This window comes from Schistocerca nitens, chromosome 3, assembly GCF_023898315.1.
Source record: "Schistocerca nitens isolate TAMUIC-IGC-003100 chromosome 3, iqSchNite1.1, whole genome shotgun sequence".
Classification (NCBI taxonomy): domain Eukaryota; kingdom Metazoa; phylum Arthropoda; class Insecta; order Orthoptera; family Acrididae; genus Schistocerca; species Schistocerca nitens.
The window spans coordinates 486,946,578-486,972,665 of NC_064616.1; the positions used below are offsets into that span (position 1 = coordinate 486,946,578).

Below are 26,088 nucleotides of genomic sequence, written 5' to 3' on the forward strand. Positions count from 1 at the left end.
ATTTCTTTTGGAGTGACCCTCGTATATACAAAACCGTGTCAGTTAACAACAGCAAACATGAATAACACATGTGTACACTGGTTGCAGTTCTACTTGTTACAGAGAACTGAAACTCCAAGTCATTTCCTAACTGCCCATGGTATGTAAATATAGAGAGTTACATTAACACCTGACTGTGTCATCTGGGTGCTTAACTTTTTCTGTCATGCAATGTATTTTTTCTGTTAACCATGTAGGTGTCCGTGTTTCATTTACGTGTGAATGGCTTAAGCAGATAACTTTAACTACTAGATAACGATAAATATTGACTCCATCCATTATGGCCTGGTTTCATGGGACTTATTTTAATTGTTACTCAAGTCCAAAATGATTGTTGTGACTTCACACATTTAAATCTGTTTCTCAATGCTTGCTCTTAGAACTAAAATTATCTGTCCTCCCCCACTTTTCTGAAATAATCTGAATAAATTTTGTGTGATTTCTTTAACTGACTACATGCAACTCGTTGTATGGTCTTCACTACTCTCTCATTGTATGTATTCCATTACTTATGATATTCTAAATTGTCTACCTCGACTTCTAGAAAGTAAATTTGATATGGTTAAACTGTTGATACTAAATGGTCAAACAGCTGAAATTTGTCATACAAGCATCATAGGTGCCTATTGATGCCAACTGACCAGTTATGCTGAGTCATACTGTGCTTTATTGTAGCATCTCAGTTATTGTACTGATGAAGGTGATGGACTTCATAAAGTACACGAAGAAAAAAACTACCTAGCCTTCAGAATGTTACTGCGTTCCTCAGGGAGGAAAAGGGGTGTGGGGGTTGGGGGAAGAGTGGCAGAAATTGGTGACAGTTGGAAAGGAGTAGTAGATCACTCATGCCTCAGGTTGAGAAGGACGTACGCTTGTGAGGACAAGGGGAGACAAATATGAGAAAAGGGATGGGGAGATTCTGTCAGAGAGAGTAGTAGGCCAAAAATAGTACATTAGTAAGTGCTTCAGTTGAGAGATGAAAGGAGGACGGAGTGAGAAGTAAAAATAAATCTCCCACCCCCTGTCGCCCTCGAGCTTATCATTCATTTGCTGGGTACAGGCTTAGTGATCCCAGGGTTCCTGAGCTGGGGACTGGTAAGCACTACCAGACCCTTGTCACCATAAGCTCTGAGCATGCTTCCATGACCACTGTAAGGCACGGCAGTGGAACATTGTATGTCATAGGGAACAGGGATCTTGGCATGACCGCATGGATCGTGAAAATGGAGGTAACCTCTGTTAAATCCCTCAATCTCAAGGTGTGCTGTGTGCTGATGAGATGCATGGCTGGCTGTTGAGGTGGAATAGTTAGCAGGCAACCTCTGGGGAACCTGCTGCACCTCAGTTTTACAAGGCTTGCCTAGACATGTAGGGCTCTGTCTGGGTGTACTTTTATTTCCTTAGCTGCTCATGGAACCGAGATGGATCCCTCGTAGTCTTCTCTTCCACCTCCCAGCGGAATGGGTGGGCCACTCATAGGTACTAACACCCAATCAAATGAGAGGGCTCATGTACCCAGTCCTCCAGACACAGGGGCATTAAAGAATTTAAGTAGGTTTGTAACAGAACGCATGCTGCTGGCCAGAGTATGTTTTTATTGAGTAAATGGAAAGAGGGGAGTTTTGAAGAGAGTTTAGAGGGGACTGCAGGTACTTTAAAATCAGTAAAGTGGTTACGAAATGGGACATTGTTGGTGCAGACATCAAGTTCCCAACAAGTAACAAACCTGCAGAAGCCAAAACCCTTGGGGAATATACCTTCCCACATTAAACTACAGTAAAGGTGTTGTGACCTGCACAGATGTGGTAGGCATCCCCAAAGAAGACCTGAAAGTTGAATGGGCCCAAGAAGGCATTGTAGATGTGCAGAATGTTATGGGAAGGCAGTATGATTAAATCCAACTTGTTAACCCCCCTTTTAATAGCACAAAACTCCCGAAGCATATTAAGGCAAGTTTTCTTCGCATAACCAAGTGGCCCTATGTCCCCAGTCCCATCCGCTGTTTTAAATGCCATCAATTTGGGCACACTGCACTTGGACGTAAGGGAGAAGCCACTTGTGGCAAGTCTGGCTATGGAGTAGTCAGATGTTCATCTCCTCCAAAGTGTGTGTATTGCTCTGGGACTCATCCTGTCTAGAATAGGGACTGCTGCATCTTCCTTGAAGAACGGAAGACACGGGAGATAAAAACCACACAACAGATCCCCTATGGTGAGGCCAAGGAAATTTATAAGGCCATGCAGCGCCCCCAACATTCACTACCTGCTTTGCGTCAGTTGTTAAACAGCCAGTACAGAAAACTGATGTTGCTACACAGAGGTAGCTAGTGTTAGCAAAGTACCTGTGCTTGTCAGTGTAATTGTGCTGCTACAGTTTCTTTACAGGCTACACTTCCTCTCAAAACATCGGACGAGTCTGTGGTTGCTAATGTTGCAGGGCTCCCTGCTTCCCCTAAGGTTCAGTCTGGTCCGCCATCCAGTGCTACCACTACTGCTGCCCCTGTTGTGGCTCCAAAGCCTACCCAGGGCAAAAAGTCAAAGGCCAAGTGTCACCCACCGATGGAGCTGGGTAGCAAACAGTCTGACAATGTCAATGCTATACTATCTGACATCTCTCTTGACTCTTTGGTAGAGCTAATGAAGCTTGATGTTGGATGGGGGCAATTATCCGCCCCAAGACAGAGCCCCCACCCATTACGGGCTCTCCTCCTCAACAGAAAGACGCAACCCTCATGATAGATGGCTCTTATATTACAGTAGAGTGGTAATGGGTTCAGGATACATGCAGAGGAACTGAAACTGCTAGTGCAGGAACACCCCATGTGCCTGTGTTTATAAGAAACACATTTTAAAGCCGCTGACAATCCTGTGATATGGGGCTATGCCCTTCACGGAAAGGATGACCTGACTGGGGAGAGACCCAAGAGACAGGTTGCTGTGTTTGTCAACAACGCGCATCACTCCTCTGACCTCCCCCTGGCTACTGACATGCAAGCAGTTGCTGTCGAAATTCATGGGTATCAGAGGATCACTGCTTGCTCACTGTATCTATGTCCACCAGATGCAATAGACTCTGAGGCTCTCACAGATCTTGTCAAACAACTCCCGTGACCATTTCTCTTATTGGGAGACTTCAGTGCCCATCTTGTCTTGTGGGACTCGACCTCTACTTGCCGTCAGGGTCAGGATTTGGAGAGTCTCATTATGTCTCACAAGCTGTGAATCCTCAACACAGTTACTCTCTCATTTCTGCACTGATACTGGGTCATTCTCAGCCATCGACCTCTTTTTCTGCTCTCTCGCCCTCGTAGATTCTGTTCAGAGGGAGGTCATTGACAGTATTCATTCCAGTGACCATTTCCCACTCCTCATTCATCTATTGAATGGGGCACTACCTGAAGTTAAGTCACCAACATGGATGATCCGCAGGACTAACTGAATGCTGTTCAGACAATTGGCTGTGTTTGGACACCACAACAGCGTCCATGGGTGGGTGGACCACATCCTGCAAGTGATGCATCATGCTACTGACTTGTCCATCCCAAAGTCCTCAGGTCGTCATAAGAGGCATCCTGTACCTTGGTGGACACATGAGTGGCATTCAGCCATCTGGGACAGGCGTGCGGCTCTTCAACGATTAAAATGTCACCCGACAGCAGAAAACCTCATAGCCTTTTGAGTCATGCGGACAAAAGCTGGATGTGTAATTAAGGAGAGCAAGAACAGGTCACAGCAAGCATTCCTGAACTCCATCAACAATTCCACTTTTTGTATGAAAGTATGGGAAAACATTAGGAGGATTTCTGGTAAACACTGTCATTTACCAATAGCAGCAGTGCTGAAATAGGGATGTCTCCAAATAGCTCCCAGAGACATAGCTCAGACGCAGGCTGAGAAGTTTGCACAAACCACTGCCAATGCCAGCCAGGATCCTGCGTTTCATCGTTACCATGCATCTGTACAAAGGGGAGAATCGGCCTTCAGATCCCACAATTCTGAGACTTACAACTATCTTTTCTACCTGTGGGAGCTGGAATCGGCCCTGTCTGAGACTCGTGATACTGCACCTGGTCGCGACGAAATCCTGTACTGCATGCTTCGACATTTGCCAGCAATGTCAAAGGAAATTATTCTTAAAAATGTTTTAATCTTACATGACAGACAGGTAACTTCCCCAGCTTGTGGAGAGGCACTTTTTATTTCTCTCCTGAAACCAGGAAAGGACCGTACATGTCCCAGTCGTTATCGGAGTATTGCCTAAACAAGCTGTGCAGGAAAGACCATGGAGCAAATGGTTTGCCATTGTCTGGTCTGGTTGTTAGAGACCAGGCAACTCCTTAGCCCCTCTTGGTGTGGATTCCGGAGATTTCAGTCCACTGTTGACAACCTGACCCTGTTAGAGGCAGCTGTTCAGCAGTCTTTCGTACAGAAACATCCCTGTATTGGTATATTCTTTGATGTCAGTAAGGTGTAAGATACTACTAGGAGACACTGTATTCTTGCAAAACAACATATGGCCTTTCCTGTGTCAGTGGTTATTTAGGACCTGAGTTGGTGACTCCGTCAGATCTCTTTGAGCAGGAGAATGGCGTCCCTCAGGGCAGCTTTTCAAGTGTTACCTTCTTTGCCATAGTCGACAGTATCACATCCGTGGTGAGAAGTCCCATAGAGTGCTCCTTCTTTGTGGATGATGTTACTGTTTTCTGTTCCTTCTCCAGTGCAGCAACAGTGAACAGTCAGTTGCAATAGAGATTAGAGGAGTGGTCCACAGAGACGGGTTTTCAGTTTTCTGCAGATTTCTCTCTCTCTCTCTCTCGTGTGTGTGTGTGTGTGTGTGTGTGTGTGTGTGTGTGTGTGTGGTGTTTTTTTAAATCATATTTTGGCTCGAAATTGTCATAGTTGCCACACCTGAGAGATGTGAAAGATAGAACTCTGAAGGCACTGAATATCTTAAAGTGCCTTAGCCACAGGTCTTGGGAGTGGACAGGGCACGTCTCCTCCAGCTTTATAGGTCTTTTGTGCATTCACAGCTGGACTAATTCTGCATGGTATGGATTTGAAGAGGCCTTCTTATTTGTAGATCATTGATGCTGTCCACCATGAGGGGATTCAGCTGGCCATGGGTGCTTATAGGACCAGTTCCATACCCAGCCTCTGTTTTGAGACCAGGGAACTGCCACTCACTATCCGCCGGAAGCTCCTCATGATGCATTAGGCATATGAGTTCCTCACAGCTCCGACTTCACCCACACACTGTACTGTTGTTCATCCACCTCTGGAACTTCTTTTCTCAAACTGTCCATGAGTCACAGTGCCATTTGGGATCTGCGTGCAGCATGTGCTGGAATCACTTGGTTTTGAGCAAGTACGACCCTAAATCCAGGGTTTGAACCATCTGCCACCCTGGTTACTGGAGACGCCCAGAGTGATTTTATATTTGGTGTGGTACAGTAGATATTGCACTCCTGCTTCCATTTTTATTGCGACATTTTGTGACATTTTATCTGAACACCGCAACTGTGTAGCTCTTTTTATGTATGGGTCGGAATGGGGTTTTGTTGGTTGCTCTGTCGTATCCCAGATTGTGTCCTCAAGGTCCTACTGCCTCAAGCCTTTACTGTCTTTTATGCAGAATTATTTGCGATCTTGCGGGCACTGGAGCAGATAAGATTCTCTTCCAGTGTTAAATTTCTTGTCTTTTCTGTTTCTCTGAGTGCCCTTCTCTTGCTGACACGTTTGTACCCTGCAGATAAAGGCAGTGAGACTGTCCAGGGTGCCCTCCTCCAGCTACAAGTGGGGTTGGAGGTGTCTTTCTGCTGGGTACCAGGGCACGTGGGAATTGTGGGGAATGAAAGAGTGAATCTAGCAGCCAATGAGGCATGTCTTCATCCTCTGGTATTCCACTGTGCCATCCCCCTGCATGCTACCATCTCACTGTTGAGCTCCAGTGTCTTGCGTCGATGGGAGGATGAGTGTCTGGAAGTGACAGACAAGAAGCTGCATGTAGTAAAGCCTACAACTTGGACGTGGCATACCTCCTTCCAGCCATGTTGATGCGATGAGGTTCTCATCACTCATCTTTGCATAGGACACAGCCCCTTGCTGCATGGCTTCTTGCTCCAGTGAGAGGACCCACCAATGTCTGGCACTTGTGGTGTACAGATCACTGTGAATTAAATTTTATTGCACTGCGTTTTATTTTCCAACCAGTGGGCTGCAGCTGATTTGCTGATGGATCTGCAATCTATTTTCCGTAATGATCAAACAAATGCAGTTAGAGTTTTGAAGTTTTGTGAGTTGTCCATTGTTTTCACCAAGATTTTAGTCCAATGGTTTTGCATGTTCACAGGGTGACTGGCTCATCCAATTTTACATGAGTGTTCAGCTAGTGTCATTTTCCTGTGCCTTCATTTTAGTTCCTTTTTCATTTTACTTGTGACTTAGTCTCGTGTACAGCATCTTTTATTCGTTATGCACGCGCGCACACCCACACACCCCTGTCCCACTTTCCTGTTCTCCCTCTCTGCCCCGTTCTCTCTTCTGTCCTACTCCTCCCCCCTCATGTCGGCTCTCATTTCTCTTCCTCTTGATACTTCATTACTTCTTACTCTGGTCTGAAGCTGGCTCAGTGCTTACCGATGTACTATTTTCGACCTCCTCCTCCTCCTCCTCCTCCTCCTCCTCCTCCTCCTCCTCCTCCTCCTTCATCTTTGACTCCCTACATTCTAACCATCAGTGTGTCCCTTTCAATCTGTGGTCTGAGTAATCTCCCCCCTTCTTTTCGGCCTCCCCAAATCTACTTCTATTTCCTTCCTGAGGAAAGAACTAACAGTTCTGAAAGCTAGCTATAGTTTTTTCCTTCTTTTACATGTGTCCATTAGTGGTATGAATGTAAGTACTGGCCAGTCAGTCTCCTTATAATTTCACATATCTCTCAAGTGAATATTACTTTTGATGCAAAACATTTGAAAACTGTGACATTTCACCTTCCATTTCAGTAATATGTTCATGAGATTTTCATGTTTGGAAGTTTAAAAATGTTTATCAATTGAATTGTATTTTATTTTTGTTTTGCTCATTTATTGTTTTTAATTTAATTATCCTTGTGGTATATTATTTTGGAGTCTTGTATTATTTTGCATTGAGAGTGCATGCTTCTTTTAGTTGTTGTGTAAGTACTTCTTGTGTTTTTTCCAGGTTTCTGCTCTTGTAGTTCGTACAGGATTTTCTACTCTAAAAGGCGAATTAATCCGATCCATCATGTTCCCTAAACCCATAGGGTTTAAATTTTATCAAGATTCTGTGAAGTTTATATTGGTTCTCTTCGCAATTTCTCTTCTGGGAATGGCCTTCTGTATCTATGTATTCCTGAGGCATAAAGTATGTGATGGTTTGTAAATGTTCTCTAAGGTTTCTTATATTAGTAAGTTTTAAAATTTGCTTTAACTGCTTTCCATAAACACACTTGATGCAACTTGATGAATAATCTTTTTACTTAATGTGTACAATGTTTATTATATTGGGTGTCCCAGGAGTAATGGTCATTAGTCAGGGATAGAACAGGAACAATCATTAGAAGCAAAAATGTCTAGTAAACATGGACTGTAAAATGCATACATTAAAAGCTATGAACACTTGTTCGGTGGAGGTGATGTTTCACAGTCACAAATCTGAACAAGTGCTCATAACTCTTACGGTATGGACTTCAGAGCCCAGGTTTACTGGACAGTTTCCTCTTTTTTGGTCCATATTACATCATCTCAAAATATGGAAAGCAAAGAGCCTGCAGTAGAAGAGATATGTTTCATTGTATCGAAGCTGAAGCAGAACTCATAGCTCTTAAGGTATGCATTTTAAGAGCCCATGTTTGCTAGACTTTTTTGCTCCAGATAATTGTTCCTGTCATATCCGTCAATACTGACCCTTCCTCCTGGGACACCCTGGATATGACAAAGTAAAGTAATACCTTTGTAGTGGTAAGCTGGGTGCAGTATTTGTAGAAAATGGTATGTGGTAGCAAATAATACATCAGTTACATACACATGTTAATTTAAATCATTTGTAAAAAAAAAAAAAATCCAGGTGTATCTATATAATATTTTAACTAATTTTTATTTTGGTGTTAATGCAGTCCCTATTAACACTCTGAGTCAATTAACTGACTCATGACATGATCCAGTGTCATTGTAGTTTGTCACAAGAATTTTGCACAAAATAATTATTTTGCTGTTTGTGCAAGAATTTAGTCACACAGGAAATTTAATTAAAGGAAATGTAGACATTCAGTACTGTGTCTGCTAATATTTATGGCTGACAAAAGCTGTGACAGAAAACTTATAATGATAAACCCTTTCTTTTCTCCAGTAATTTTTTTGTTAGGGAGAATGAAATTGAATTGGACTGGTTGCTTAAGTATTAAAATTATGTAGGTTGCTTCAAGTGTTACAAAATGAATACTTTGTCCATTAGAGTTGCAAACAGTTAACACGCATCCTGTTGAATATGGAAATAAATGGAGACTTTGAATATCTGCTAATTTGTGTGCTCTGTGGTGTAGCTAGCACAAGCGAGTCTGTTCAACATTAGCTAAATTTTTGTATTTTCAAATATTCTTAAATTAGTGCTCTCTTCCACTGAAAAATCTTGGAAGTTTGTATTAATCAGGGGAAAGAGGAACAAGTTGTGTATAAAAATATGCCCCACGTAGGAATGAGCACATGGGTAACATGAAAATCTTGTTGCTTACACAGAAATATCTGGTAGTTAAACATACTGCGCAGCTAATGAGGCAAATAAATTCTCTCTTTCAGCAAATAACAAACTTTTAGCTGTTTATAAGACAAGAAGTATATAATTTGCATGCCAAATTTGGTGGATAATAAACATGTTTCTCTTTCTTTGTTATTTGTATTCTTTAAATGTTTCATAGTTTTTGTGATCTACCATAAATATGGGAAATATTCCCGAACAGCATCCTCATGTAATAATACTGTGGTCTAATTGAAACTACATGTTAGTTATCATCCCTCACATGTCTCAAGAGTTGTCAGTTGCTCCTCAGTTAAGGTTCAATCAAATGAGGAGACGGCTGTCTCCACTGCCAGAACACACACTTATAGTTATTAAATGAAGCTGAAGCGGAGTATGTCAGTGGCTGTACAATGAACATAAGAGTTAGTCATAAAGTTTTAATTATTGCCTCAAAAAAAATAGAGTTAAATAATTAATAGTACATTTTTTAGCACATGCATGTCCTTGGTCCCAGTACATATTGAAATCACCATACCAAAAGAACCATAGCATGCCCCTGCAGTAGTCAAAACAAAATGGTGCAGCCCACTGCTAATGTGGAGTATCATGTGGTAATTATTAGGCACAGTGGTCAAGCAATAAAGCGCGTGTCTGGAAATTGAGAGTTCACGTGATATAATCTTATTTGGACCATGGATTTTTCAGTCTGCATTTAACATCTCAATGATGTGAGCAATCGCCAGAAATGACACGTGGTTCGGATTCCATGTTAAACTGCTCTAAGTCTCCTTGCCTCTGTTGGATTAACTGGGCTATGTTGGGTACAAGCATGTTGCTGAAGTGCCATCCAGTTGAGTTTTGCACTAGGCCAATGAGCGATATGAAATTATTATTAATAGTGCAGCAGTTCATGCCAAGATTGATGGAAGTGTGGCAACAGATGCTTCCACTGTGGTCAAACAAGTTTAAATGGCAAAGAGTGAAATAGAAGGCTGTCTCTCTCTGAAGAACTGGGAATCACCAGAAAATTGGAACCTCTGATGCTCAAAGACTACTGTATCACAATCAAGACAATAGTGAAAATAAGTTGTGGATCAATTTTCAACAATTGAACATGGCACAGATCACCTGCTTGGTTCCATGACAGTGCGCACACATTCAAAAAGCATGCCAAACAGAGGAAGCACTAGAAATGTCTGGCTCATCTCCAGATGGACCTCTTTAGCTGCTTAAGGATACGGTTTGTTCACATATTACTGAATGTTTGTTGCCCAAGTGCTACATATATTTGTGGAAGTACATATCCTTTAGTGTGCAATAAATACGAAATATGCCACGCATCAAGAAATTCAATAAAAAGAAATTCAGTGGTAACCAGTTCACAAACAAAGCAAGCCACACTGTTGAAAGTAAACTAGGTATAAATTCTTCAGGGAAGAAACTCCCACATGGCACACCTCCTGGTGATTCAAATTTTTGTGTTAACAATGACACTAGTTGATGTGGGCCACACAGACTTGCAACCTCAAATTCAGTAACACAGTTGCAAAATCGCCCAGTGTCATGGTAGCATTCCCACCTCCCTCTCCTCCAGCTGTGCAATAAGCCACCAAATTTTCCCCTCAGGCAGCGGGATGACCTGGTACACAACCAGCAGGTCGGACATGATGGAAAGAATACTCACACGAAGATTTCTTACATCCCTCCAGCCAATAAACATCTGAATCTTCATCTGCCAACTGCAAACACTTCAACAAATCAAACAAATCAATGGTCTCCTCCTACGCCAACTAGGAAAATCTTCTTCAGCAGTGTCGCTGTGTGATACCCCTCACCCGGCTGGCCTCCATGTCGTCCGTGCACACTGCCAATCGTTTTTCTGCCTTGGAATCCGCAGACCAACTGAGGGAGAACCCCAACACCTCTGTAGATCTCATGGAGCAGGATCCTCCAGCCTCTGCACACTGTAGCAAAGTGTTTTCGAAGGCTGGCACTCAGCAATTGCCAAGGTGACACCCCCTCATTTTTTCCCTCCTCCCCTTTCCCCGTCATGACTCTCCTTCAATGGAATGTTCATGACCTTAGATCCAACAAGGAAGAATTACAGCTGTTCTTAAAATTGCAGCACTCACTTTTTCTCTGCCTCCAGGAAACAAAATTGCATCCTCATGACTGCTTTGACCACTTGCATTTCTTTCTTTCTGGTTTAATTTGACCCTCGAGTATCATAATTTACTAACCACTGCACAATGTGGATTTCGTGTGCACCATTCTGCAGTTGACCATTTTGTCACTTTGTCAACTCATGTCATGAATGGTTTTCTGTGGAAATATTGGACTGTGGCCATGTTTCCTTGATATGGAAAAAAGCCTACAACACTTGCTGGAGGACTTGTACCCTCTGTACTCTCTACACATGTGACTTCGGAGACCTCCTGCCCTGTCTCCGTCAGGAATTTTTAAAAGACTGAGTTTTCAAGGTGCATATGCATTCTGCCTTGTTGGACACCTTTATCCAGGAAAAGTGTGCATCAGGGTTCTGTCCTCAGTGCCATCTTCTTTGCTATCGCCATTAACCCTATTATGGCGTGTCTCCCACCGGGCATCTCCAGCTCCCTTTTTGTTGACAATTTTGGTATGTATTGCAGTTCTCCAAAGACTTGTCTCCTTGAGTGGCATCTTCAGCGATGTCTGTCATCTTTACTTGTGGAGCATGGACAGTGGCTTTCACTTTTCCACTCACAAAACTGTCTGCATGAATTTCTGGCAGCGCAGTGGGTTTCTTTCACTGTCCTTAAACCATGGCCCTGTTTCTCTTCGATTCACTGAAACTATGAAATTCCTGGGGCTCATGCTTGATAGGAAACTTTCTTGGACCTCGCACGTTTTACCTGGCTGCCCACTGTACCCAGTTCCTCGTTCTCCTGCATGTCCTCAATGGTACTTCCCAAGGTGTAGATAGGACCACCCTCTTCCATTTGTACTGATCCCTTGTCCATTCAAAACCAGGCTATGAGTGTTTCATTTATGCATCTGCATGTGTGTCCCTCTTATGCCGTCTAAATAAAATTGTGGCATCCATTTAGCCACTGTCGCCTTTTACACTAGCCCTGTTGAGTCTAAAGGCAGAAGCTGCCAAATCACCATTGTCATACTGACGCGATGTTCTCCTCAGTGGATATGCATGCCATATGTCTGCCATGCCTTGCCTATCATCGTATGTGTCATTCTTAAATGACTCCTTTGACAGCCTGTATGGGGGACGTCTCTATTCTGTGTGACCTCCTGGTGTTCGCATTTGGCTTTTGTTCTGGCAGCTTAACTTCATGCTACCTGCCACTTTCATGATGGGTGTGAACCCTTCACCACCTTGGCTTCATGTGGCGGCCCTTGTTCACCTTGGACTTCATTCGCTTCCTAATGACACTACTCCAACCTCGCTCTACATCTACATCTACATCTACATCTACATCCATACTCCGAAAGCCACCTGACGGTGTGTGGCGGAGGGTACCCTGAGTACATCTATCGGTTCTCTCCTCATGGTCTCTTCGCGAGATATACGTAGGAGGGAGCAACATACTGCTTGACTCTTCGGTGAAGGTATGTTCTCAAAACTTTAACAAAAGCCCGTACCGAGCTACTGAGCGTCTCTCCTGCAGAGTCTTCCACAGGAGTTTATCTATCATCTCCGTAACGCTTTTGCAATTACTAAATTACTCTATTGCCGTAGTCTCACGACCCTCACACAGAACTTCGCGATAGTACTTCGTGTACACTGATGGCTCTCATACTGACCGTGGTGTCAGGTGTGCCTTTGTAATTGGCACCAATGATTTTCAGTATCTACTTCTGGAACACTGCTCAGTATTTACAGCGGAGCTCTTCGTCCTGCCACGCAGTACATCCAGTGACACAACTTTTCAATTGGGTCATTTGCTCCAACTCTCTCTCTCTCTTCAGAGCATCTGAATGCTGTACACAGCCCATCCTTTAGTGCAACAGATCCAAGAAAGCCTGTACTTGCTCACCTTTGATGGTGCCACTGTGATGTTCATGTGTGTCCCTGGTCATGTTGGTCCGACAGGAAATGAGGCTGCTGATGCTGCTGCCAAGGCTGCAGCCCTCCTACCTCAGCCAAGTAGTTCTTCCATTCCTTCCGATGATCCCTGTGTTGCCATCTGTCAGTAGGTGGTGCCACTTTGGCATCACCACTGGTCTTCACTCCAGAGAATTAAATCTCTCCCAGTAGCTAGATCGACCTCCTCTCGGCCCTTTCACCGCAGGGATATCATTTTAGCTAGGTTGTGTATTAGACACTGCCATTTTAGCCATTGCCATTTGTTAAGTGATGATCCCCCACCACTTCGTGCTCATTGTCATCAACCTTTGATGGTTCGCCATTACCTGGCCAAATGCCCTTTCTTTAAACACTTACGTTCTAATTTACATTTGCTGTCTGAGTTATAGGCCATTTTAGGTAACAACGTGTGGACCGTCAACTGCATTTTACTTTGTATCCATTGCAGCAGTACAGCGAAGGACATTTAATCTTTAGTTCTGGAATTCCGTTGTCTCTATGGTGTATTTTATGGACCTTTCTCCAAGAGGAAGTCCCTGTTTTTAGCTGTCTTCCCTTCTGTCAATTGGGCTTAATGTGTAATCGCTTTTAACTCCTTTTTCGTCTTAGTGTTGTACAGTTGTGACATGGGTGCATATGACTTAGTTGTTTTTGCACCCTAAAACAAAATAAAACAACCATAAAAGAGCGTTACAGGAACCAGGTATCAGTGTAGCACCACAGGTTCAGCAGGTAGCTGGGCCTGTCATATATATAATGATATCAAACGTGTCTGATCACTATGAAGGGTAATTTGAGTACTGTGCAATATTTGGAGAAGATTGTCTAGTCTATTGTCTGGACCTGCGGGCAGCATTCCAGTGACTTGTTTGTTTTTCAAGACAATAATGTACATGCACGCTGCAACCTTCTCGCGAATGCCTTCAAGCAGGAAACAGAAATTAACCAGATGGAATTATTTGGGTATCTACTGATACAGACCCAACTGAGCATGCTTGCTACTTGCAGTACATTGTTGCAGGAATCCTCACATACTGTACATACTGAGGAAGACTGCCTTCAGCGAATGGCTTGAGCAGCAATGTCTCAGCCACATTGAGGGTATAATACCAAGGAGAATCCAAACATGTTAAAATGCACAGGATGGAACGACACTGCATTAAATATTACCCAGAAACAGATTTTGATTTCACAGGTGTACATAGGTGTGCACTTTTGAGCAGATAGCCTTTTGTAGTAACTCACTGGTTACTACACCTAACACCAGCAGACAGAAGTCGTGTCACTGCGGCAAGTGTAGTGCATGTCGACATTCAAACGGCATGCCCACAACTACCTGAGGTGACTGTAAGGAGCAGCTCAGTCATTTACCACTGTCACCTGGTCCCTCATGAGTGTGCAGCACCACAGCAGCAATATCTGAAGTTGACAGCATCTTTATGAGGACAGGCTTAGATGTCCAGGGCATAATTTGTTATTGTATTTGATATATGTGCACTGCTTGTTTTGTGCTCTTCTTGGTGTCACTCCATGATCCTCACTACTTGCATTGTAATCGTGTTGATGTCACTCTTTGACCCAATAATTTTAACGCATGTGTGTCTCCTTGTGTTCCTAGTTAGAACACAAGTGACAACTAGTGAGGGTTGACTTTTCGCATGTTCCAGATTCTGTGGTTTTTCTGCTGATTGACTCTTCCATAGAGGCTCTACTCGTATCACTTCTGCAACAGCAGCAGGCACATACAACCATGTTGGAACAGTTGTTGGCTACATTGAGCCAGGCTCCAGCACCAGTTGTTCAACCTTCACCATTCCCACCCTGTGATGAATCCACGAAAGAGTGGAACTCATGAAAAGTGGCTCAGCTGACACTTCATGGTGTTCTGAGTGGGAGGTCACTAAAGCTCTTTTCTTATAATGCCTCCTGTACCAGTTAGCTCCTCTATAGGAACCAGTGTCACTTTCTGTTTATATGTGTAGTTTTCTGTCCCACTATCACTGCAAGCATATGCTTATGATATCTGTAGCCCCTGGAGGTGGACCTCTTGCAATAAAAAGAGTCACTTATCTGTGGTATATCAATCTCTTGCACCTGTTGCTGCAGAAACCTGCTCCTTTTGTTCAGTCTGAAGCCTGTAAGCATGCTTTAGTGCAGTGCAATGATTGTGTGTGCTCCGTGCCATGTCTTGAAACATTTCAACCTGGCGAGCATCTGATCCCAGCCATGGACGTGTTGGGAGGTGGTCCTGCCATCACCATTCAGATGGCTCCTAACAGCCAATTTCCTTTGCATTGAAAAAACTCAACTCAGCTCAGCAACATTATTCTCAGGTGGGAGAAAAAGCTCTTGCTATTATCTATGCCTTAAGAAAACTTCATGTATTCTTGTATGGTACAAAATTTCATTGAATTACCGACCATAAGCCCTTGGTTTCCCCTTTTAGCCATTGTGGTCCTTACCGGACAAAGCCTCTCATTGCCTTCAGCATTGGGCTCTGTTCTTATCCCAGTACAAATTCCATTCTTGTTCCATGTTGCAACATGCGAATGCAGATGCTCCATCCCAGCTCTTCATGGACCTGGACCCCTCATTTGACCAGGAAGGACTGCTTTGTTTCCTTCTAGATATGGAGGTGAAGCACACAGTGGATGGCTTTCCCATCAGTGTCTCCCATTTTGCCCCCGCTGTGGCGATGGATCTGATGCTGTGGCAGGTCATACACCTGATAAAACATGGGTAACCTGACCATCTGAAGAGCTAGGCATTGGAGCCGCTTCAGAATTATTCTGCATTGCACCATCACTTTCCCCTCTTGGAGGGTGTTATTCTCCTCTTAACAGGATTCCCTCCCACATCATGGTTCCAGCAGCTATGCACCGGGAGGTCTTGTGCCTGTCACATCAGGGTCACTGGGGAATCTCTCCAAAAAACTGTTTCCAAGCCAATACATGTTTCGGCCAGGCATCCATTGGCAACACCTTGTTGCAGCCTGCCACAAGTGTTGAGATCGGCAGGCAGCACTGTACGCTGTCCTTTCGCCATGGCTGACCCTTATGCAGCCTTATGAGTGTGTCCACAGCTGTTGGCAGTGGGTCGTTTTTCTCGGTTTTGTTATGTCGTTTGTTGTCCTCTGCAACAGCAGATACCACTATCAAGGCCCTATCAGCGATACTCTTCATAAAAGGTTTTCCTTGCCCTCGGGTTTCAGACACTGGTCCTCAGTGGCACAATCTGTCAAGGACTTTCGTATGCACAGTGGCATGCACCTTGTCACAGTGCCGCCATTCCCTCAACAGTCAAATTGTGAGGTGGAACACCTTGCCCATATGTTTCAGACTCAGATGCACAAGTACTTAAAAGATTTCCTTGCCAAAGAGATTCTCATATTTTTTCTCGTTGCACTCACTGGATTCTGGCTGTTGCCCACAGCCCATCTGTTCACCACATCTATGTGATTCACACCGGATATCAACTCATGGCACACCACCATAACCAATTACATCCCAGGATGGGTGCAGGGCTCCGTCCTTGGCCCATGTGCCTCACACCTTGTTCTTTGTCGGTCTGGCCATTCTGGATTCAGGTTCCACCTATCTTGGAAATCGAGGCTTTGTCAATGCTGATGGCAGTTTGCTTCCTGTGGCAAGTGCCAGCACCTCCACTGCAATGGGCAGTTGCTGGCACCTCCCACTGTGATGAGCAGGTACTGGCAGCAGTGGGGACTGAAGCCTGGTCTCTGTCAATAGAGCCTCTCCCCCCCCAGTCCACCATCATCACTGCCCATGTCCACACCAGTCATTTTGGAATCTGCCGTCGAGATGGCTCCCTTCCCCATTGCCAGTCCAGTCACCCGTCGCCACAGGGTCCACAAGGGGTAAGGGTACCTTTGTTCCACTCACTTTTTCCCTTATGCATCAGTCTAGATTGAAAACTTCTTACGCCTTTAGCTGCCACCTCTGCACCACCACAGATTCCATTGATGTCTCAGCAGTCACAGCATCATGGATGGCACTGTCTGGTCTTCTGCCGGTGGTTGTGGCTGAACGGTTCTAGGTGCTTCAGTCCAGAACTGCGTTGCTGCTATGGTCGCAGGTCGCAGGTTCGAATCCTGCGTCGGGCATGGATGTGTGTGATGTCCAAGTCTAGGGGACTGATAACCTCAGATGTTAAGTCCCATAGTGCTCAGAGCCATTTTGTCTGGTCTTCCCCCCCAGAAGGAATGAGGAGTGTAGTGACCACTGGCAGTGTGCGATTTGCAGGGGGGGATGGGGGGATTTCCCCCCCTCTGCATCAGACCATCCCCTCCTCTGGTTTTAGTTGATGCATACCAACCTGGGATGTTTAGTTCCCTCGCACTGTAGTAAAACTTTACATATAATTTAAATTTGTGGAGCCGAACACTGAAAGTTTTTAATAAGTCTTACTATTAATACTATTAATATGTTTCAGTTTTCTATCATCAGAATAAGTACAGCTTTTCACAAATGTGCCTCTACTTTTTGAATTCCCCTTGTATACCTGTATGTAGATGATTTTGTAAATAAGGTTTTATCTATAATGTACTTTTAAAGATAAAACGAGGGATGGCTTTTCTGATAGTGCATACGCGTGAATAGTGAGTTTCGGCATTAACATCTATTTATAAATAGCTGTTTAACGATGCATAACACCACAGTCCAAGCTAGTAACATATATAATTCTACTAACCCCCTAAGACATCCCCCCCACTGGTAAAAGCACAAATCGCACCCTGCCCACTGGTCACTGTACCTACCGCCAGCAGACATAAGTTTGGCCACTACAGCAAGTGTAGTGCATACCTACATTCAGACAGCACACCTACAACTACCCGAGGTGGCCGCTAGGGGCAGCCCAGTCACCGATCACTGTCACCTGGTCTGCTGTGCACATGTAGCCCTACAGAATCAACACCTGAATGGAATAGCATATTTATAAGGACATGCACAGGCCTCTAGACACTCATTTGTTAATGTATTTGATATGTGCACACTGCTTGCATTGTTTCCTTGTTGAGTTCACTATGTGGCCCAATAAATTTGTCTTTTTTTCACATACATGTGTTTCCTTGCATTCTAAGTTAGAAGACTTTTATTTTGGTTATTGTTACTTATTAATGTCACAGTAAAGTTTATGTTTTAATTCTATAAGACTTTCTTTTAGTCCCTGCTCCTCTTGAATCTAAGCCCATGCATGTTTACAGGTATGCAGTTGGAGTAAATGCTTTTCTGGGTAGTGTACTTGTGCCTGAAATAGAGATCCGTGTGAACCACTCACAAAGATTTACTGCCATCAAATAGTTTCATAAATTTATCTTGTAACCTACTGTCACTAGAAATGTTTCCAGGTTTCCCTCTCAAAGCATTCCTAGAAATGGAACACAAATTGGCATGATTATCCTTTCAATACAGTGCCTTGTGCAATTTTATTTTGTTGTTTTTGGACCTCAGATCATCAGTCTTCCTCTTCAGCTACATTGTATGTAGTCAGATATAATAAAAGCACATAACACTAGTTAACAAATTTAAACTTCTTTTTCTGCATCTGGTTTGTAAATGGGTGGATTTACTTAATTTTGGGGTGCTGAATACACTGGTAAAATCAGTTTTTCTCTATGATGTCACATGTCCTAGATACACAGCAGAATAAATAATGGTAATAGCGAAAATTGACACAATTAAGTCAAACAGAAATATACATTCAGAACATTTGAAATCAATACTATTTTGTATGTATATATGGGCATGATGCCAATAAAAGGTTCAAATTAGTTCAGAAGATATTTTCACCTTTAATCATCTTTGGTTTTTGAAAAATCTGATGACAGAGCTTTTCTTTTGTTTGCCATTTCATCACTCTCCCTAACAAGACCCTAGCAGTAGTCACCCATCATCAAAGGGTTCAAATGGCCTTGGTAATGGTGCTCCATGATAAGAATGTCTGAAAGCTTTCAACATGCTCATCGCTTACGGCTCCCAAATTTTCCGGGAAGAAATAAAGTTGAGAATGTAAAAAGTGAGTTTTAACTGACATTCTACACTACATGTTCTTTTAGTTGTCCAACAGATCACTCACAATGCTAACATAGTTTTTGTCTTTTCTGTTACCCAAAAAGCCCTTCACAATTGCTTTAAAAGAAGACCAAACAGCTAATTGGATATCTGTAAGTTTGGTATCAAAGGTTGGAGCTTTCAGCAGTTTTCTTATTTGTGGTCCAACAAATATACCCTCTTTCAGCTTTGCCTCACTTAATTTGGGAAACTTTTCTTTTAAGTGATTGAAAGCCTCACCTTCTTTATCCAGAGCTTTCACAAAGTTCTTGATAAGGCCCAACTTGATTTGAAGGGGGGTAAAATGATTTTATTGGGCTCAACCAATGGGGTATTGTTCACATTTACATTTCCAGGAACATATGACTTCCTTATAGGTCATTCCTAGACTTTTTAGTGGTTCTTGGTATCACCGCTTTCCTAAAGGCACAAAAGCAGCAGTATTTCGGGAATCCAGCCTGTAAACTTGTAAGGAGTGCAGCAACTTTTAAATCACAGCAAAGCTGCCATTCATGCACCTTATATTTGATTGCCTCTAGCAGCAAAACTCATAAGTTTGTTTCATGTCTACTGTGTAAGTCAAAGATACCAATGGAAATGCATTGCCATTATGCAGTAGTACTGCTTTCAAGCTGGTTGTACTGGAGTCAATAGTCACCACTCCTGTGGATTATGTTGTACACCTAGCTGCATCATCTTTCCATTGACATCTCTACATACACACACTGAATTCTGCATATCGAAATACTGAATGAAGGAAACACCTCTTCATCTGAAACAGGAAATTGTTGTCCCTGGAGCTAGAAAGTTGTGTTGTTGCAGTCTTGACGCCAAGAGCTCAGCTTGCTGTTTTGCAAGTTTTAGATCGCGAACCAAATCGTTCGGTTCCTATTGATTAAAGAACTGAAGCAAAGTGTCATGATACTGAGGGCAGTACTCTTCTATATGTTCAATACTTTCTGATTAACTTGACATGGTGTCTGGTCCTGTGGCTTTCAATTTACAGACAGGAATAGGCAACCTCTCATCATGGGGAACAGACAAATGCACTGAAGATACATTTGGATACTTTATTTTATGTCTAGTTTTGCTTGAATATTCCAAAATATTTGTAAGACAGAAGTAACAGTCTGAATAATGGTCATTAGGCTCACACCACACCATCAGAACAGCAAATGGCATGGCTCGGCGTTTTCCTTTCAACCACTCAGTTAATGTTGTAATATAGTTTATGCAGGCAATATGAGTTGCAAAATTTTTATCTTGATCACTAACAGGACAATCAAAATGCAATTTATATGCCTTCTTAACCAAATCAGTGATTGCTTTTCTATGGGCATTTGGAGTGAATTTCCCACACACATAATGAAAATTGTTGGGGTGGTTTAGACAGCAATGAGATTTACTAGTTGCCATTTTTCTTAGTGTAAGTTTTAAACACAAAGAGGTTGCAATATCTTCCACACCACTGGATTACCACACCAACCATTTACTGACGAGTTGTAGATCTTCTAGCTCTCCTCTGCAAATCAAAAACAAACAAACATCAAAACAGAAGAACAGCAAAAAGCGAAATACTGAATACGAAAAATTAAAAAAAAACTTTAAAAACTCAAAAATAGTACATGCTAGAACATTTTGACAGGTATATTCGGATTCTACACACCAAAATACATACTACTCAATGTATCACATCCCAGATGCAAAATGGCAGTTGACTAGTGTAATCATCAGGTGAGGTATAGTTTGTATAAAAATTAAACCAAAACTGTGCTTCAAGGCACAAAGAAAGAACAGATTTTATTGTCCATTTAGACTGAATATATTTGTAAAATTGTGATCGGTTTGTTTCATCAAACCGCCTTCACATGGCTAAATCGTCTTAAGATATGAGTATGGAGGCTACAAGAGTACCCGTCAGTTTCTTTATCCATATTTACATGCTACATCATAAAACGGGGATAAAAATATGCATAGTATGCCATATAAAATATTATTCTGTGAGAAGTATTGTTCTCTGGAACAAATTTGTGTGTAGAAACTGACAGATTACTCTTTTAGTTGATATACCTAGATGTTAACATCATTTGATGAAAGCAGAACTGTTCTCAGAATAAATGCAATCTAATTGCATAACAAAATTTGTTGTACAACCATGGATTGCAAATTTCCTCCAGTAAGGACAGTATGTCAATTTTTGTACAGGCACAGTGTCAACTAACAAATAGTTTTTATCATACTGTTGGATTTGAAACTGTCTGTAAAATGACGATTCTAAACATGATCTTTCACAAATAAGGCTTTTCAATATTTTTATGTTTTACAGGCGACCTTGAAAGAGCTGATATTGCGGACATTGGATGTCATCACGATAGTAGTTCCACCATCATTACCAGCTGCCATGACATCAGGCACGGTTTATTCACAAAATCGTTTGAAGAAGCTGGGTGTGTTTTGTATTTCACCTCCTAGAATTAATGTTTGTGGAAAGATGAAAGTTATATGTTTTGACAAGGTAAACTGTTTGTTTGGAGTTACTTTTATTGAAATGTGATGCTATTTTGTGTGTGTGTGTGTGTGTGTGTGTGTGTGTGTGTGTGTGTGTGTGTGTGTGTGTGTAAATGTTTGCCTGTGGCCAGTCATTGTTCATGAACAACTTGATATAACCATCTCATTCTAGAATGCTAAACAGTGATTACACAATAGCTGATAAATTCTGTCTGTTTTTCCACAGGAATTTCTTATTGTGATATTTATACAGACTGTTAGTATTTTGAGTGATATTTTTGTTATTACTCTGATAATTGACTCATTTTCATATTTGGATTATTTACCTCATAACTCATGGAGTAGTAAAGTTACATAACCTAAGAAGAGTACCAAAAACATTCAACATATTTTGCAAAGCGTGTGTGTGTTGTGTGAAGGATATATTGCATCATGAACTTTAAGAATTAGCAATATCAGTACTTTGAAGTTGGCTTACAGCCCTATGTTACTGCAAAAGTGCAAAATATAAATAATTTATAAGACTGATCACTACATTTGCATCTACATCTACATCTACATCGATACTGTGCAAATCACATTCAAGTGCCTGGCAGAGGGTTCATCAAACCACATTCACAATTCTCTATTATTCCAAGCTCGTATAGCACATGGAAAGAATGAAGACCTGTATCTTTCTGTACGAGCTCTGATTTCCCTTATTTTATCGTGGTGGTCATTCCTCCCTATGTAGGTCGGTGTCAACAAAATATTTTCACATTCGGAGGAGAAGGTTGGTGATTGGAATTTTGTGAGAAGATTCTGTTGCAATGAAAAACGCCTATCTTTTAATGATTTCCAGCCCAAATCCTTTATCGTTTCTGTGACACTCTCTCCCATATTTTGCGATAATACAAAACGTACTGCCTTTCTTTGAACTTTTTCGATGTAGTCCATCGGTCCTACCTGGTACGGATCCCACACAGGGCAGCAGTAGTCTAAAATAGGATGGACAAGCGTAGTGTAGGCAGTCTCCCTAGTAGGTCTGTTATGTTTTCTAAGTGTCCTGCCAATAAAATGCAGTCTTTGGTTAGCCTTCCCCACAACATTTTCTGTTTGTTCCTACAAATTTAAGTTGTTCGTAATTGTAATACCTAGGTATTTAGTTGAATTTACGGCTTTTAGATTAGACTGATTTATCATGTAACCGAACTTGAACGAATTCCTTTTAGTACTCATGTGGATGACCTCACACTTTTCGGTGTTTAGGGTCAATTGCCACTTTTCGCACCATTCAGATATCTTTTCTAAATTGTTTTGTAGTTTGTTTTGATCTTCTGGTGATTTTTATTAGTCGATAAACGACTGTGTCATCTGCAAACAACCAAAGACGGCTGCTCAGATTCTCCAAAATCGTTTATATAGATAAGGAACAGCAAAGGGCCTATAACACTACCTTGGGGAATGCCAGAAATCACTTCTGTTTTACTCAATGACTTTCCGTCAATTATTACAAACTGTGACCTCTCTGACAGGAAATCACAAATCCAGTCACATAACTGAGACGATATTCCATAAGCACGCAATTTCACTATGAACTGCTTGTGTGGTACAGTGTCAAAAGCCTTCCGGAAATCCAGAAATACGGAATCGATCTGAAATCCCTTGTCAATAGCACTCAACACTTCATGTGAATAAAGAGCTAGTTGTGTTTCACAGGAACGATGCTTTCTAAACTCATGTTGACTGTGTGTCAATAGACCGTTTTCTTCTAGGTAATTCATAATGTTCAAACACAATATATGTTGACAAACTGCCTATTGGCTTCTGTCTCGGGTTCTTCGGCCGACGTTCATCTAATGATTTTTCTGACGTTTCGCCAGCACGAGTGGCTGGCATTGTCAAAGCTTCACCCTCCATTGCTGGTGGTGAACTGGAGCCGAGCTCGCGGGCGCAGACTATATGTACCTGGCGCGCCAACGTCCGAGGGCTTCTCCGCGGTCATTTCCGGTGCGGTTCTCCTCTTGCTACCTGCGACGGTCGTTCGCTGCAGTACGGGAAGCCAGGATCCGTTGACCTTAAGGCTTTCCTCTTTCTTGTTCAAACTGTTCGCGTGTTTTTGTATTTCTACAGCTTCTCTGAACAAGCGCGTGTGATAGTGGTTCTCTACAGCCAGAACTTCCGTGTCGGCGAATTTTATTACGTGGTCGGTCTCATTCAGTGCGTGTTCTGCCACGGCCGATTTCTCCACCTGCCCCAACCTGCAATGTCGTTTATGCTCCTTGATCCTGGTGTTAATGGATCGTCCAGTCATCCCGACATAAACTTTTCCGCATGTGCATGGTATGCGGTATATTCCCGACATTGAAAGTGGGTCTCTTTTCTCCTTCGCCGATCTAAGACACTCTTTGATCTTCCTTGTCGGTTTGAAGATCGTCTTTACGCCATGTTTGCGCAATATACGGCCGATTCTGTCCGTCACTCTGGGAATGTATGGCAGAAAGGCCGTACCCGACATTTCTTTTTCTGGTTCCTTACTCCGCCGAGTGTTTGGCTCAGTTACACTTCTAATATAATTTGTGGAGTACCCATTGCTCCTCAGGACTGTTTCCAGGTGTTGCATTTCTCGTTTGAGGTGTTGCGGCTCACATATTCGTCCTGCTCTCGTTACGAGCGTACTAATCATGCCCCTTTTCTGGCTCGGGTGGTGGTTTGACAGTTTGTGCAGGTATCGGTCCGTGTGAGTCGGTTTTCGATACACGCTGTGTCCCAGGTTTTCGCCGTCCCTTGTGACCAGCACATCTAGAAATGGCAGTTTCTTGTCCTTTTCTACTTCCATGGTAAATGTTATGTTGGCATGGAGGCTGTTCAAGTGTCTTAGGAAGTCACCGAGCTGTTCTTCACCATGGCTCCACACCACGAAAGTATCATCGACGTACCTGTACCACACCTTAGGTTTGCAAGTGGCCGAGTCCAGTGCCTGTGCTTCGAATTGTTCCATGAATAAGTTGGCCACCACTGGACTGAGAGGACTACCCATGGCGACGCCTTCCAGCTGTTCGTAGAAGTCGCCATTCCACGTGAAATAGCTCGTGGTGAGACATGCATGGAAGAGCTTTCTGATGTCTAGCGGGAAAATGGAACCGATGTGCTCCAGAGCGTCACTGAGTGGCACTTTCGTAAATAACGAAACAACATCAAAGCTGACCAGGATGTCGTTTGGTGCAAGTTTCAGTTTCTTCAGCTTCTCAATGAAATGTCCTGAGTCCTTAATGTATGTGTCGGTCTTCCCCACGTGTGGTTGGAGCAGAGAGGCCAAGTGTTTTGCCAGCTTATATGTCGGTGATCCAGGAGCGCTAACGATCGGTCTCAGTGGAACGTTGTTCTTATGGATCTTGGGTAATCCATACAGCCGAGGTGGTAGGGCTTCTGTGTTGCGCAGGTTTCTCTGTATGTCCGCCGGCAGAGAAGACGCCTTGATCAATCGATTCGTATTCCGTGTGATACGTTGCGTCGGATCTGCGCTTAGTTTTCGGTACGTCGTCGGATCTAATAGGTCTCGGATCTTTTGCTCATAATCTTCGGTCTTCATTACGACGGTCGCATTCCCCTTATCGGCAGGCAGTACCAATATACTCTTGTCGGCGTTGAGATTCTTAATGGCTTGTACCTCTTCTTTCTTCAGGTTGCAAGCTGGCGGTTTTGCTCGGCGCAGTATCCTGGCTGTTTCCGTGCGTATTTCCTCTGCCCTTTCACAAGGAAGGGCACGAATGGCTGCTTCGGTGTTGGCAATGATGTCCTCCATAGGTATGGTTCTCGGGATGATAGCGAAATTCCCTCCTTTTTGAAGAACAGACACTTCCGCTTCGGTCAATTGTCGTTCAGTGAGGTTGACCACTGTGTGTGACATGTCGGGAGTCGCCTTGTCGGTCTGCTTCCGGCATCTTTCAAACTTTTTCTTCTGTCGCTCGGTGCAGCGCTCGAGTTCGTTCTGCATGCTCCTGTGAGTGATGCTGTCGATCTTGTCCCAGTCGTCTCGATGCATTCTGCTACTTAGTTGATAGAAAATGTCCAGAAGTTCCTGATCCGTTCTTGCCAAGTCTCTCCGTGTTGTATGTATTCGCTCACGAAGAAAAGCTCGTTCCATTCTGTCGTAGATACGATGTGCTTGGGCGGTGGTGAATAGGTGCTTGCATCTCAAGAACTTCGGTGTAGCACATTCATCTCGGCACCGTGACAGAAAGGCGAGAGAGGACATCAGTCGCGCTTTCTTCTTCCGTCGTTGGTCAAGGCGTCGGTACAATCTGCAAATCTCCTCCCCGTAGAGGCGTAATACAAAATTGTTGAGGCTTTCGTGGCCACTTGTTGACAAACTGCCTATTGGCTTCTGTCTCGGGTTCTTCGGCCGACGTTCATCTAATGATTTTTCTGACGTTTCGCCAGCACGAGTGGCTGGCATTGTCAAAGCTTCACCCTCCATTGCTGGTGGTGAACTGGAGCCGAGCTCGCGGGCGCAGACTATATGTACCTGGCGCGCCAACGTCAGAGGGCTTCTCCGCGGTCATTTCCGGTGCGGTTTGTCAACAAGTGGCCACGAAAGCCTCAACAATTTTGTATTACGCCTCTACGGGGAGGAGATTTGCAGATTGTACCGACGCCT

The 26,088-nt window shown here is 43.2% G+C and overlaps 1 protein-coding gene across 1 annotated transcript in view; it reads left to right on the top strand.

Annotated features, from left to right (window-relative positions):
- LOC126249633 (polyamine-transporting ATPase 13A3-like) overlaps window positions 1-26,088 on the top strand; it is a 264,428-nt gene that overhangs the window by 119,614 nt on the left and 118,726 nt on the right. Inside the window, exons 8-9 of the mRNA XM_049951311.1 lie at window positions 7,236-7,418; window positions 21,268-21,456. Coding sequence (XP_049807268.1) covers window positions 7,236-7,418; window positions 21,268-21,456 — 372 coding nt within the window. The remainder of the gene's footprint in view (window positions 1-7,235; window positions 7,419-21,267; window positions 21,457-26,088) is intronic.